This window comes from Pterocles gutturalis, unplaced genomic scaffold (genome assembly GCF_000699245.1).
Source record: "Pterocles gutturalis isolate BGI_N339 unplaced genomic scaffold, ASM69924v1 scaffold7528, whole genome shotgun sequence".
NCBI classification, from domain to species: Eukaryota; Metazoa; Chordata; class Aves; order Pterocliformes; family Pteroclidae; genus Pterocles; species Pterocles gutturalis.
In genome coordinates this window covers 8055-23931 of record NW_010120342.1, presented here as the reverse complement: position 1 = coordinate 23931, position 15877 = coordinate 8055, and the positions used below count along the sequence as shown (strand labels likewise).

General features: G+C 42.3%; 1 protein-coding gene across 1 annotated transcript in view; it reads right to left on the bottom strand.

The window, feature by feature from the left end:
- Window positions 1-5933: 5933 nt before the first annotated feature.
- Window positions 5934-15877, bottom strand: part of EXPH5 (exophilin 5) — a gene marked incomplete at its 5' end in the record, with an annotated part of 16265 nt that continues 6321 nt past the window's right edge. Inside the window, 3 exons of the mRNA XM_010076865.1 lie at window positions 5934-11284; window positions 13201-13327; window positions 14918-14966. Of these exons, the coding sequence (XP_010075167.1) occupies window positions 5934-11284; window positions 13201-13327; window positions 14918-14966 (5527 nt within the window). The remainder of the gene's footprint in view (window positions 11285-13200; window positions 13328-14917; window positions 14967-15877) is intronic.

Sequence of the window (15877 nt, the reverse complement as noted above, 5' to 3'; positions counted from 1 at the left end):
CTCGTGTCTGTGGGCGCTGCGCAGGCCGAGCGGAAGAGCAGACGATGTGTATGATCCGCTCCCCCGAACAACAGGTTAACAGTGTCTTGGGGTGCAATTCAGCTGGCAGCTGAACAGCTGGTCTGGAATCTAAAGGGAAAAAACCGTATTTCTCTAAAGATCACTAATTTTTACTGCCTGTATCAGCTTATGTACAGACAGAGATTGCTGTAAAAGATAAAAAAATAATTTAAAGTTACTCCTTGCTGTTTCTAGGATTTCCCCCAGCAGCTGTTCAAAGTGACGGACAGGGCAGGGACCCAGTGTTGGGATGTTCTGGCACGTTGTTCCTGGCTGCTGAGCTGTTGGGGTTCACCTTCCCGTACCAGGAGGAGGCCGAGCTCCTGCCCCCCAGCCCAGTGTCCCATCCCAGCACGGCTCAGGGACGCACCCACGCTCGGGCGCTGAAGAGCACTCCGGTCCTGCGGGAGATGCTGCAGGTGGCCCTGGTCAGTGCGGTAATGTCTGGTGACGGGGAAAGAGGGATCATGGGCTTATTCTCTAGTAAATGTAACAACAACAAAATTTCATAATTTAAAATTTATGGAAAATGAATAAACAGAGAAGACTCCCAATGATTTGTCTCCTAAGGTGGTTGTAACATTTTTGTCAGAAATGCCTTTGCTGCTACTAGGAAATACTTCAGGATGTTGGTAGATGGGGAGACTTAGAAGACTGTAGGAGAATTCAATCAAGTTTCCGTACAAGCTGGATTATCACATGCAAAACAAGGAGAGCACGAATGAGTGCTGCTTGGTTTTGAATAACATGAACTTCATGTTTCTGCACATAGACCATGAAACACAGGTTCCTTGAAAGTGGAATTAATCAAGTCTGGTTTCCTCCTTGCTTTTGTCTTTGGTCTCCCAAACTCCCTCACGTTGGATAACCACAGATCTACACCAACGTACCATGCATGATACTCAACAGGCAAGAGAAAACATTCACGTGGAGTTACACGTGTGCTTCTAGGCCAGATAGTACATTGCTGGCTGCTGCTCTCAGTGCAGGGATGAGCAAGGGCAGCATTCCTCTCCCTCTGCACCAGTTTGGAGAAGAAGGCGACTGGGAGCAGTCAGTGTGCATTGACCAAGGGCCAGCACGCATGGCTGACCTGATTGCCTTTGGCGATAAACCGGCTCTGCAGGTGAGGGGAGAGCAGGGAATGCCATTTGCCTTGAATTTAGCAAAGAAGTCTCTGTCTCCCACACTGCTCCTGTATCCGGGTTAGGATGTTATGGTCTGGACGGGCAGATGACCAGGTTGGGTAAAACCCATCAGGATGGTTGGCTGGACTTAGAGGGGGCTGGTTAATGGGTCATCTCTGCCTGGTGGCGGGTAACAAAGGGAGCAAGCACTGCAGGGACCTGGCCTGGGACGAGGCAATGGAGGGCTCCATCAGTGTCTTTGCAGATGATGCCAATCTGGGGGATGAGCTGGTATGCCTCAGGGCAGGACTGCCATCCTGAGGGATCTGGGCAGGATGGAGGAACGGGCCATGAAATTCAATTAAGTCCTGCACCTGGGGGACAGGGGACAGGGAGCACAGCACCATGGCTGGCAGCAGGGCCTCACCAGGGCCTGACCCGCACCTGGCAAACAGTGTCCGGCCCCGCACCTGGCAAACAGTGTCTGGGGCCGCCGAGAGGCCACATCGGCCAGCAGGCTCATGGGGACAGGGCAGGACTGGGGTCAGGCGGGGACAACAATCTGCACGTCAGGATCAGGCTCAGTGAGGAGAAGTGGGGTCAGATGCAGCTCTGGGGTGGCTGCAGGGCCCTGAGGGCTCAGCCTGCAGGTGGGGCCAGGCTCAGCCAGGCCCATGGGTAGGCAGGGCAGGGCTGTGGGGAGATGGAGGCCGACGTCCTACAGCCTCGCTGGGGAAGGGACTCACTGGGCCAGACTGGGCTGAAACAGGGTCCTGGGCCATGGGAAGGGAGCCCTGGGGAGCACAGTCAGGGCCTGTTGGTGCCCTCAGGGCATTGTCCCTGGAAAGGAGCCACCCCCGTGCTGGTGCAGGCTGGGACTGGCTGCCAGGAGCTCTGCAGGAATGGCCCTGGGGGTCCCGGTGGGCAGTGAGGAGGACGTGGGCCATCAGCGAGTCCTGACAGCCAAGGCAGAGGCCGAGGGGCAGCGTTAGCACTCGTTAGGCCACATCAGGTACTGCGTCCAGCTTTGGGCTCCCCGTTACAAGGCATCAATAAACTGGATCAAATTCCGGGGAGGCCACTGAGGTAGTGAGGCTGGAGCACGGGCCCCGTGAGCAGCGACAGAGGAGCTGGGCTTGTTCAGCTGGAGCAGAGATGGCTGGTCAGGGGGACACAAACTCTAGAGCATCCCCCCCCAGTTCCCATGGGGAGGTCAGTGAGGAGGTGGTGCAGGGTGGAAGGACAAGAGACACCAGGCATCAGTTGAAAGAAGAGAGGCTCAGCCTGGAACATGTTGCCGCCATGAGGACAGTCAGGTGGAGGCACAGGTTCCCCAGGGAGGTGGTGCAGTCTCCATCCTTGGAGGTTTTCAAGCCCCAGCTGGAAGAAGCCCTGAGCAGCCTGGACTGACCTCAGAGCTGACCAGCTGTGAGCAGGAGGTTGGAGCAGAGACCTCCTGAGGTCCCTCCGAGCCTGAGCTGTCCTGTGATGAAACTGTGAGATTTCTGTCCCTTCTTTCAAATGTCATTTAGATTTGTTAGAAAGTTCAAAGGTCACCTGGGGACACAAATTACCTAATGGGTGGACAGAGATCTAGAGAGAAACACCACCGTAGCTCATAAACCGTGTTTCCTTCTGAAACCAGGCTGAGGGACTGTGTCACTGAACTCAGGTGCCACAGAGACTGGCTGTAGTAATTAAGGGTGAAAGGCAGCGGTGAATCTCACACACCGTCACACTGCACATGGCAGCCGGGCTCCACTCACGCCTAATTCCAGCTGAAGTGTTCACGTGGAGCTCATTGCCTTGTAAAACTACTCATCACAAACTACCCTTGGCCCATACGTGGAGTGTCAGCTCCTCAAGGCAAGCTGTAGGCATGTGGCTTGCTAAGGGGTTAACACGTCTAATATGAAGATACTAGGGATGAAAGAAAACAATTTGTGTACTGGAGACTCATCAGCTGGCCGGAAAGGAGAAGGCAGCAGTACCAGCAGCTGATGATCGTGAGCCGTGGCAGTCAAAGGATGTGCACTGCTCAGCCAGGACTGCTGCCGATGGCTGCGTGATGCACTGAGGCTGAGCGCACGGTTTTAAATCTGTGGCATCGTTTGCCATCAGCACCCTGGCACCAATACTAAGATGCTGGATTTTATTTTTTTTTAAACAAACTGACTGTGGCATTCACAGTAAGTGAAAAATGAACACCGCACCAATACCTTTATTTGTCCGAATGCAGCATTTATTTCAAACAAGTAATTTTAAATGTGAAAATGCTATAAATTATGAGCATTTATAGAATATACTTTTGCCAAAGGAAAAGCTTGGAAGTGCGAAGGTGTCAAAATGTGGCTCTGCTAAATGGAATGGGGCTGATCGCTATTCAAAGGGTATTTTCCCCTGTTTCAGAGAATACCATAATTCAGGGTAAATATTAGTTTACAGATCCACAACTGATTTATGACCAAAAGCAGTTTTTATTTGCTTACATTAAATCAAGCCATGGGATTTCCTGTACATACAGAGCACAGCAAATGAGAAAACTTTTTTATGCCAACAAGGTGAGAACTTAATCCAACTTCTGTTGAACACATAGAAAATATTTACAAATAAAAATGTTCTAAACCATCCACTTCTAGTCAAGCAAAACTGTATGACCATTTGCTTCCCTTGTAAATGCTTATTTTATTATTCTTTACCTTATGTAGGTTGGTATTCCAAATTTTTGGATTAACGTACTTTGCAGAAATATACAGCAGCAGAAATTCCTCACTGATACTCAGCTGGCTTAATTGTTTTACTCTACAGAACCCTGTACATACAGAGTTTTACAGAAAAACATAGTTTCTCCTTAGAATGCCACATTTTACAAGATTGCAACTATACGGTTGTCATTTCCTTCCAGCATTGCATATATCGCCATATGCTTATATCCTTCCAAAGCAGGCATGTCGTAGAGATCAAGTCTGACTATAAATACATAGTTCATATTAGTCCTTCTATGTACAACAAAGGACAACTTATCCCAGTATAAAGTGATAATACTTATGTATCGGTACACATTTGAACTACAGACCCACTTCTTTAACGAAGTTTACAGTATAAAAAAAATGATACCAGTTACCTACTACAATCTTTTCATCTTCTAGTTTCTTGTGGAGTAGTCAGTGATAACAAGCACTGCTTGTTTTGTGTAAAATATATTATTTTAAAATACCAGTATACTGTCCTTCCAGTTACAAAAATATAATTATGTCCTACAGAAATTTTATTGAATTAAAAAGTGTATCAAAAATATGGATCACCATTTTAGACCATATGTAAAATTAAAGTAGAAGTATGTAATTATTTAAAAATACTATCTTCTGGCTCAGTGAGCCACTTCAAAACTTAGTTAGAAATTTAATGGCCAGGGACGAGTTTTGGCTACTGAGTAATAACACTATGTTATTAGTGTGGCCAAAGCACAGCCACTGGAAAACCTTTACAGCTGTTCAGTTCAAAGGATAAAAAGTACTGTGGTGACAGCAAGAATGGCTGAAAAATACCAGAAAGCAACAGTGATTTAGCAAAAAGCAAGGAGCATTTCTTACTGGTTTTATTTACTTTGTATGTAAAACCCTGTCAGTCTGTACGGCGCAGTTGTGACCCAGCCAAGTGCCCTCTTGGGCCACTTTGGGTGGTGCTGCCCTGAAGGAGCCCAGTGGCTGCAGGTGCCTTGCTCCAGGACCAGCCCAGCACAGGGGCTGCGGGAGATCTTAGGGACATAACAAGTTGTATCAGTCACGGTTGTCTTCCCACTATTAAGACAATTTAAGATTCAACCTATAAGGTTTATATGGGAAATAAATAAGGTAAATCTTCCTGCATTTTGCATGGTTTGGATTATTAATCCAAATTAACCTGTGCCTAAATCAAAGACAGAAACCTGGCTAGTCATCTCAACTGTGACCAAAGCTGTCCTGGTTATGAATCTCCCATGTCTGAAAAGAAGATTTCCATGCTCAGCTGTGTTTCTTAACATCCTCAGGAATTTCACTGAGTTTTCCAGTGCTATGCTCTTTACCGAGGTGCAACTTCTGCAACTCACTGCTCTTGCAATGCGGAGGAGAAAAATCCCAGTGTGAAATCTGCCTCAGCTGCACGGCAGAACAAACACTAACGGGGACATTGCTGCAACGCTTCCCAGGAATGCAGAAAAAGAACATTCATACAGAATATGCTGTAAAAATTGAACGGGTTTCGTTTTGTGGCGGTGTTTGTCAGGCGGGATGGATTGGCATTATGCTTGACCTGGTAAATGAGGAAAATTAGAGAAACAGCAATATTTTTCAGCAAAGTAACCTCTTGGTTTTCTGTTAAGTCTAGTAAGAAAATGTAGCTTGAGCTGGAATTTATCCATTCCAGCACTGTGTAGCTGGCGGGAGCCTAAGCCACTGCTTGTTGACTCAGAGGAAAGCCATTTCTAGTGTTACACTGGCCAAAGCTCCACAGTTGTTTACCTTCTATTACTCTGCGAAAGGATTTTTAAATTTCCCCCCAACCCCGCTAGAAGAAACAACAATGGTGAAGCCACATATTTAATACAAAAGTCAAAAGCTCAGCTACTATAACATACTAACTTCTTTAAAACTAATGAAGTTGTACCTATTTATAGCAGCACAAGAACTGGCTCAAATTATTTTACATGTATTTGCCTGCCCAGAAACTACCAAGCCATTGTGTCATCTTAGTACCATGGGCCCTTCATAGCTCCGATTCTTTATCTATCTCATCTAGGTAGTATTCATCATCGGTGGTGGTATCACTGTCGGAGTCTGAGTAAGCTGCTGGGTCTTCCTGATAGGTATCAGTCAGCTCTCGGGGGGAAGAAGCAGCTGATGACACTTTGCTCCCAGCAGAACTTGAGCTCAAAAGCTCAGCCCTGTTTACAGAAGGGGTCTCTCCATCTCTGAGAGCACCAGGGTTATTAAGAAGACAAGGTCTCCATAACCGCCCTTCTGTGAGTGACCTCTTGATATTTTCCAGGAAAGCCAACTGTTGTTCTTTGCCAAATATACCAAATTCAACAGAAGGATACATCAAATTTTTAGTGCTGTAACATTTTTCATTGTCTGATGCCCAGTTTTCATTTTCATCACAAGACAACAGCTCTGAGTAAGACTTAAATCTCTTCCCACGTGTACCATCTTTTGCTAGAATGTTGCTTCCCCAGGCGAAGGTCTCATGGGAATCTTGAGCACAAATAGTCTCAGAAAGGTGACGCTCACGCTGACTTTTGGCATGACTCTTGTGCAACTCATAGCTATGCAAGTTAGTGTTTTTTAAGCTAGCAGACTGAGAGGTATTTTGACATTGACCAGCCGCTGTCTGTGAAGTCAAGTTCTGCTCTAGACATGTGTCTGCCTGCAAGCAGCTATTTACATATATGTTTGAGTTTTTGTCAGTTAAAAGTGGCAAGGGAGGACTGCAGGCACAACTTCTAGCTCTTCTTTTCACATCATCCAGTGCGGCTGATGTAGTAGCACTGGGAGAGACAGGCTGGCTTTTGCTTTCTAACCTGAGATCGAGTGTTTGAGAATTCTTGTTTCTTGTGGTTACTGCTTTATCTGGGAATAAGGTTGTGAGACTTGGCCTATTTTCCACTTTCACAGTAGTTTTTTGGGGACTGATGGCTTCCTTCTGAGTGTATGAGCTTGTAAAAGACCTCCAATTGGTGTTATTAACAAGCAAAGAAGGATCATTCTGATTTTCAGTCTTCTTATTTTCAGCTGTTCTTGGTCTTGGAACATTCTTATCAGGGTCCAGACTGTGATTCTGATTTTCATTGTCCGACTGCAGGAATGGCTGATGGGAATCCGTTGAAATCAATGAGTCAAGGGACATATCTGTCTCTGAAGAAGTGGCACTTCCATTGTTCTGTGAAAAAATGTTACTTATGTGTGGTCTGGGGGGTAAATTCTTACTTGAAAATTTTCGACTTGTTTTGTAAACAGCTGCCAGTTTATTTTTAATTGAAGGTCTGTTTTTCCTTTTTTCTATATCTTTGACTGTGTCTCTTGTGTGGTCAGAGAGAAGCTTGTTCTCATCTTCTGTACTCTCTAACTTCTGATCTTGTGTAACCCTGAGGACCTTATCTTTACAGTTAATGTTCAGGCTGCCTTCACTGTGCCTCTCTGACTCCTGCAAACCACTGTAATCTTTACCCATTCGAGTACTCTGTGAGTTTTGCTCATTTTTAATTTTTGAATTCTTTAACTCATCTGTATCTGTGCTAACCACTTCATCTAGCTGAAGTAATGGATCAGCACTGGAAGCTGTGCTTTCCTCAGATGCTTTGTTCTGAGACTCTGAAAGCTCTTTGCTACAAGAGTTTAAATCTTTTGCATTTTTTCTTGAACTGTCAGCCCTCACTTGCAGACCACTATATTTATTATTACACAGAGGGGTGGTTTGGTGTAGGGAGTTTACTCTCTGTTTGACTTTGGTACTATCCCTGCACGTGTCTTCCGCAGGAGGAAGTGGCACATCAGCACGCTCTGTGTTACCGTTCCTTCCAAGGGAACTCTTCTCTCCTGGGTGGAGGAGTAAACTGTTCCGATTTTTATTGGCGTTCGCTTTAGGGGGCTGGCAGCAGTTTTCATAGTTTCCCTTCTGTATACTATTTTTATTTTTTGAAGTGGAACACAAAGGATTCTCTAAATGTCTGCCTGGCTTGGGAGGGGTTGATGAAGTGGACATTAGCGGTGTAGCTGTTTGTAAAACTTCCTTCTTTTCTTTTAGACATATTTCTATATTTTGGCTGCTTGAAGCATCAGAAAGGGCCTTACCTGACTTAGCCACTATTGCAGTGGATTGTGGCCCACCAGAAGAAATTTCTTTTGTCACCATGTCAGAAAGCACATTTTCTGATAATGAAAGATCTGCTGAACTATCTTTCCTGTTATGTACCATACTAATTGACTTTGAAGTACCTATCTTCTCAGAGCTGGGAGATAAGTGGGAATTCTCTTCTTCACTGTCCACAGTGATTCCTGAGTTTTGAGGTGTGACCAGAGCTGAAGATACTTGGTCATAAGAACATGAAGGCACCTCTTTTTCCACAGTACTGGGGAAAAAAACATTTGCTAAGCTCACATGACCTTCATTTTTCTTCGTTTGTATTCTTGGTGGCTCAGCATTTTCTTTGGGACAAGGTAAATCTGCATCCTCTGTATTATCTCTAAAGAGATTACAAAATGTTTTTGAATGCCTCCGTGGTAACGTGTAATAAATTGAAACTAGTTCATGATACTTCACATGATCTTCATCAACACAAACTGTAAATGTGCTTGTGGTTTTATATTTCTGCAAACAATTCCCCCTCTCCTTACAATCTGAAAACACAGAGGATTCTCTTCTACTTAGAAGTTTACATCTGTCTGTCAGTTCAACTGATGTACTACTACTTATTGCATCGTTAGGACTTTCAGGTAAAGGACTAGGGTAATCTTTTTCTTTGGTACTTGTAGCAGCATTTAATGATGCTGATGTTAAAAAGGAATGTTTTGAATCTAAACAAGACACATCTCTTTGATTAGAACAAAAGGCATCATCTCTACATGGAGTTTCAGACCTTAAACAATAGTATGTTGTTCTACTTTCTCTAGGTAAAGAGATGGGCGTATCTGACATAATACTGCCAGCAATACTAGCTGATTTCCTAGGCAAAGTGTAATAAATAACAAGGGGGTCAGGAGATTTGAGGCTGTTTCTGCTAGGGGAGCCAGTAATGCTGCAGCTACTAGTATGCCTGACGAAGCTGTCTTGCTTGTGAGGCCTTTCAATACAAGGTGAATTGTTCCTTATTTTTCCACTTTCTTTTTCAAGACAAGAATAACTTAATCTATGCTCAGAGGTCTTGGGCTCTCTATCAAAGCTATGCACATAAATATTTCCAGAATTTCCATTTTGCGGAGAACTAGTTGTGAGTTGTCCACTACAGTCCTTAGTAACTAAAGTGCTTGTATTTTGCAGCGTCTTCTGTGAAATCTTTTTGGTAACACCTGTTCTGCTCACTTGAGCTCTTTTTCCACCTTCTGCTTGAGATTCAGTAACTGTGCAATTTACTGATGAGCTAGTTAGTGTTCCTAAACATTTAGAATTGTCTTTGTGAGAAAGTGCTTGTGGAGAGCTTTTTGAGGAGCTAGATGAACATTCAGAAGGACAGGACAACATGCCTTGACAGTTTGATAATTTTTCAGTGGATGGAGCAGAAGTGACATTCAGCAGTGAAGACGGTCTCTTTGGAGTAGCGTGATTAATGGTTTCTTCACTCCTATTATCCTGTTTGATGCTCTCTCTTTTTGCTGCATAATGCAGATTACGTTGCCATTCTTTCTGATTTGGGAAAAAAGGTTTCATCCTGCTCTCATCAGCTGGCAAAATACAGGGAGGCTGGCTGAACACACTGTTGGGTGAGCAATCATTCTCTTTAATTTGTGCTTTTCTTTTATCACCATTTGACGTATACATTTGTGCAGTATCTCCTCTGGCAGCGACTTGGGTTTGTCTCTTTGACCTCAGTGTGTTAAAGAGAGATGCATCACTTTGCAACATGGCAGAAGCAGGGCTGTTAGAGGGAAAACTCCGAGTGTTGATATAGTTTGTATCTGCTTGTTGAGAAGCTGACTGTAATGGCATGTCTTCATCTGGCAGTTTTATACCTTCAGCCTCTTCTAGTTGTGTAAAGTCTGCCTTAGTACTTCTTTGGGTAATGACGGTTGAATTCCTGTTCAGTCCTAGAGGTTTTGTTTGGTCCTTTGAAACAGGAAAGACTGCCTCATTGTTTCTGATACTAGATGAAGAAACCGAAGAGTTACAACTTAACCCAGGCTGACAGCCCTCAGTGAATTCTGAAAAAAATCGATTAGCACTTCTTGTTATCCTTTTGGTATTCATATTTTCTGGAGAATACACATGAAAATCGTTCTTCAGGCGTTGTGAACCAAACTTGGCATTCTTTGTATGTGCCCACTGCTGTTCATTTAAATTAGCCATAATCATGTCAAAGCTGGCCTCGGGGGAAATAAATGCTTTATCACTGTAGTACTGAGGAATATCAGCCCAAGAAGGATAGCTGTCTTTTTCTCCATAGGGAGAATTTTTTTGGTTGGCATACAACTTGCCATGAGAAGAAGTGTCTCTATAGTAGGACCTAGAGAGATTATTTTCTGATTTGTACAATGGATAGTTTTCCCAGTTATCAAAGGGCAATGAAGAAGTAGCTTTGTCAGGGCAACTAACTTTGCTAAAGCAACTACTGCTTGAAATAGATCTTCTGTAGTGGTGTTTTGAGTGGTAACAGGCATATTTCTTGGTTTCCTGCAAAGAGCTAGGATATCTACCGTGGTCTGTAGCATGAAACTCCATCAGTGATTGGGTTCTAAACATTTTTTCTTGAGTTGCTGTGTGTCCAGGAGAGTCTGGTGTATTGTTCCATACAATAGAAGACAGAGGAATTCTCTTTGGGTTCTGTCGACCAAACCTTGGTACAAAACCATTGTTGCTCTCCCTTGCCAATGGATGTTGTAAACTAGATGCTGACACCTGGTCGGAAGATACTGATGATGAACATCTCCGAAGGGAACACACAGAGTAACTTCTGCCAGCTGTATCCCTGTTCATACAACTTTTGTGCCTGAATCCACTGTTCTGTGTTACGGAAGGAGGATATAAGCTACCTTCTGAAGACCGTCCGAAAGAAACAGAAGACAGCCTCCTGCTTAGCCGATGAGGATTTCCATCGACTGGATCACTGTATTTGTAATCTTGAAAGGCTGTCTGGTGCCAGTTTATATATGCATTGTGTAATTTCCTTGGTCTGATGAAAATCTTGTGTTCATCTTTGGCTCTTATTGTTCTCAGTCCATCTGGGAAAAATGTCGTAGGCATGTCACTCCAGTCATTTCTGTGTTGCTCCCTACTAGCAGTCTGCCTCTTTGAAGTAGGGAATGCACTATTGTATTGCACATTTGATACATTGCTGGTAGAAACTGTTCTGTCCAGTGGGTCTTGGGCTTGTTCCTGGGCCAGCTGGTCATCCAGATCATTTAGAACTGCACAGGAAAAAAAAAAGGCAGTTTTGTTTTCTTTAATAATCTTCGGACTATTTACGTTAAAAAGTTTCATGTACTACGTTAATAAACAGAACTGGTTTTGAAAGGAGTCAGCTTCTCAGCATTCGGACCCCTTCCCAGCCCACACACTCTTCATCCACTGGACCTTTCAGTGGTCACCTATTATGAATACCAGGAAAAAAATGTACCGCTCCATGACTGATCTCAAAACTGCTCTTCATGTAAATGTTAGTCTTTATGCGATTTAAAAGAAAAGCAAAACAACTTGGAAGTCCGAATTCTAACTCATGAGTTCTCTCTGTGTGTGTGTGTGTGCATGAACTTTCCAAATCTAGTTTGTAGGCAAAAAAATCCTGAAAAGAATCCACTAGGATCATAAGCAAACATGGACCTTTCTGTGTGTTCACAAAGCACCGTTATGATGTAAGAAAACACAGAATTCTGCAAACCATCAAACAAGCATATTCAGGAGACTGGCATGTCCACTGTTTGTTTCATTCAGAAAATAAGTCCTTCACTAAATTGTAGCTTATTACTTCCTCTAAAATGAGCACTTAAAATGGTATTTTCTGGATAAAAAGGGTAATTAAACAGTTAGGAACCTGTGATTCATTCTACCAACAAAGCCATATTTATATACACAGACAGTCTCGTGAATTGGAATTAAGCACTATACAACTCAGCTAAGCAAGATATTCACTCGTAAGACTGACAGCAATGTATTTAAATTATTTTTATTGATAAAAATAATTATGCCTTCTCTAATTGTATTCTTTTTCTATTTTGAAAATAGCACACATAAAATATTATCATAAATGGATATGGGTGCTTTGTTACAGCATTTCCTAATCCATTTAAACAAAAAAGACTGACTGATCAGTCATTACAGATCTGTGCTAATAGTACAGAATTGTTAAGAAAGCATTGCTAGGTATGTATAGTTGGAATAAAAAGTGATACAAAGGTACTAAAATTTTCCATTTTTCTAAGTTTTTCTTCAGCACAGTAGAGAGAAGGCTCTTGAGAGAGTCGGTTTAGTACAAGAAAAAAAGACAAATTGTTTCCAAGGTTACCAGCCAAGCTATGTAGAGTTTCTCTCTGTCAGTGAGCAAGCGTCCACAGTTATGACTGATACCCAAGAGCGGTGACAGGCGTGTGGGTTTCAGAAGAACCACTGTCCACCATGCAGTGCTCTCCTCTTCCAACACTGCCAACTCACCCACTGCTTCCCAATCATGCTTTCAATCTGTAATCTCTTGTAATTTTGGGTGGCAGAAAGCAATGTTCATGGACAGTTTTTTGCATAGGTGTATGAAAATTTATGGAATAACATCTCTGTACTCCCATAGGCTCGGTCTGATCTTGACTCGCTTCCCAGCCGTGAGGAAAAAAAAAAAAAAGAACCAGCAACTTTTGACTGGTGCTACAAGGGCTCCCAGAAAGCTAACTGACTGTCATAATACTGCTTGCTTCTGTGGTTTGAGTCTTTACAATTCATAAAACCAGGCCCAGTAATTAATAATTATCGAAATTATGCATTCAGGAAACTGGGATGAAATTATTTTCACATAACTGTATGTCTGCATCTAAAGGATGCAATATGGGCTCCTGTCAGAACCAGATGAGAGAAATGTACACTTCTAAGGTGTGACTCTTTGGAACTGGATCAATATTAGATGAAATGCACTCTAAGAGTGACCAGTGACACAGCTTCAAGTCAGTGTCAGAGTAGACATTCTGCTGTCAGATGAAGCCACCAAAAAGTAGCCACTATGCTAAAAAATAATGAGCCGTATCTTTACAGCCTATGTTTTTGCAGAAAATTCTCTGAAACCAATCACCACAGTCACTTCTGGCAACTATATTATCAGAACAAAGTAAAGACACACACTTACCACTGAAAAACTCTTTCTCTAGCTGTTCATTCCATTCCTGTGTACTTTTCTCCATAATTTCATCTTGGTTTTCATCAAAAGAATGACCACTTGTTTCAGTTGACATTGGGGAATTACACATTTTAGCCTGTTAAAAATTGTAGGGACACATTATTTTAGTCTTACATGTGGGTTCAAATGACACTTCATGTGTCACATCACAAATCATGTTACAAGTCACAGAGGTCAGTAAACTCTTTGTGAGTCCATTAAATACTGTATTATTAAAATATACAACTGAAGGTTGTAAAGTTGCATACATTTTAGAGACTTTCACATTTACATATGTAATAAGGAGATTTGCTCATCTTGTCCCCATAGTGCAGCATGTTTGGAATACACGAGTTATAATAACCTTATAATAAGGGGCATAGTTTACTTATTTTCTCCATATGTATCCTTATTGCATTGTATCTCTTAATTTATCTAAATTAAACCGATATCTTTGTTTTTCCTAATCACTTCTTCCTTGACCAGCACATTTTAAAATTCACACACTGACCTCCCAAGAGAGATTTAATAATTAAACACCACAGTAAATTTTCATATTGCAAGACAGCACTTTGGGGGGCTGTGATAAATTACCTTAGCAGTGGGGAAAATGTCATCCTATTCCTTATCTGAGTTTAGTTTACATGTTAAGCTGGAGCGGTTCCTATCCCATATTTCTCCCACCTCACAGTCTCAGATGGTAGGAGTGCAGGCAACTACTGATTTATTTTAGCTAAGACTCTTCCTCCTTCTTTTTTTAAATAAAAACCGTTACTATTTTTAGTTCTCAATATTCACAATATTTTACTTGTCTAGCTATAATAGTCTATTTGTATAATAGGCAGGATTCTCTGATCTTTGTTCAGTGATATATTAATATAGTTTATCCCTTTGTTTTTGAAATATGAGAGAAGGGAGGTGGCCAATTTCTGTCCTCTATACCTTTGATTATATACTGTATACCTTCTTACTCCCCTCTGTGGTTATACTGTACAATTGAAGAGGAGAAGAGACATGTTAGTAATACAGGGGAATAAAGTAATTAAAATAGCAAATACCATCCTTGGAGGAGATCTGTTTGTTTCAACAGCGTGCCCTTAAATTATATCAGAAATAAACCTGTTGTTGCTTCCATAAATTGAGCTTGTGCTTATAACATGGAACATTCAGCCAAAAAATAATTTCCTACTGTCAAAATTTACATTTACAGAGTAATTCTGCACATGGAAGTGTTGCAGAAGAAGCTCCAGCTTACTGCTTGCCCAAGTCAGCTGCTCTTACTCACTCTTGTACAAAGGAAAAGGAACAAAGTAAATACAGTAGATTATTTATTCAGTGTGAGTTTTGACCTATTTGCAGGTTGGTTATAGTTGCCAAAATATGTGAGGGTTTTGGCCTAGGAAATTATCCGTGCAATTATTTTGTCATTAAGAGAGAACTGAAACCCGATCAGAGCTAGGCTTAGGGCTTACCTAGAAAAGCTTTGGACTTGCATAGTTAACTAGGCAAGCTCATTCTACCGCATTTAACTGGTTCACAACACAGACATTTTACACACTGTTTAAAACAAGAACTGCAAGAATACTGTTTAAACAGGTGCTATACCAACAGTGTAAACAAAGGGGACTAATTTTTTAAAAATCTGTGGTCTAAACATTGCTGATAATAAAGTTGATAAGCTACTTACCGTTGCCATTTCTTCCACTTTCGGAGACGGGCTAGCAGGACTGTCATATCTGTAGGCAGACGGATTTAAATGTTGGCTTTGAAAAGGAACATGATGTAATTTTACCAGGTAGTAAATATCCAGCAGTTTAACAACTATTGAGAAGCATCTGAAGAAAGTCTTCTCTATGAAGAATCCATCCCTCCCCCCCCAAAAAAATCCTGCTAATAAAAAACTGCTGAGGAAATGTAGCATTCAGTTTGGCCTTGTCAGCTTGCAAATGTTGTAGCTACAGAGCCAAGAATGAACTCAACCTACTGATATCTCAATGTTTGCAACAGCCATAAAGTAATTGTTTCAGTCCAGCATTACGATAAGATGGTATTACTTCCTTTTCCAAACAACAATAATTTAGTAGGTACTACGAATCGCCAGAGTTAACTACTTGTAAATCTGTCAGTGGTTTGTATCTGCAATTCTATTGTTTGTCTCTCCCATTTCACCCTGCTCAGAGGCAGAGCTCTGCTCTGCCCCTGCCGAGGAGCGACAGACAGCAGGTTGTTTTCAGTATGAACTTCGGAGCTTGCTGCTATTCACCCGAAACCACCTTTATTTACCAATTTTTAACACATAGTAGAAGGCTTGTCTGCTTTCCTAAGCTATATAAGACTGCAAGGGCTTGGCAGAGAACTGGCTAGAGCGTCTGTGAGTAATGCAGTGGTTAGAACAAGCTGAGAAGCCCTGAACATAAAAGGTATTCTGTTCTACGGGGTGACTTGCAGACATACAAATACAAAATAAACTAAAGAAACAAGAACAGGACTTGACTTCACTGAGTCAATGCGAGTCTGCAGATCCTTATTTTATAACTAAGCAAACCCAGTCCCTTCAAAAGCCCTGAAGGAAATGTTGCTCAGCTTGTGCTTAATGCCAGTTCTTCCTTGTCTCAGGAACTGTTTTTTCCCAGGAAGTTAATTCTTG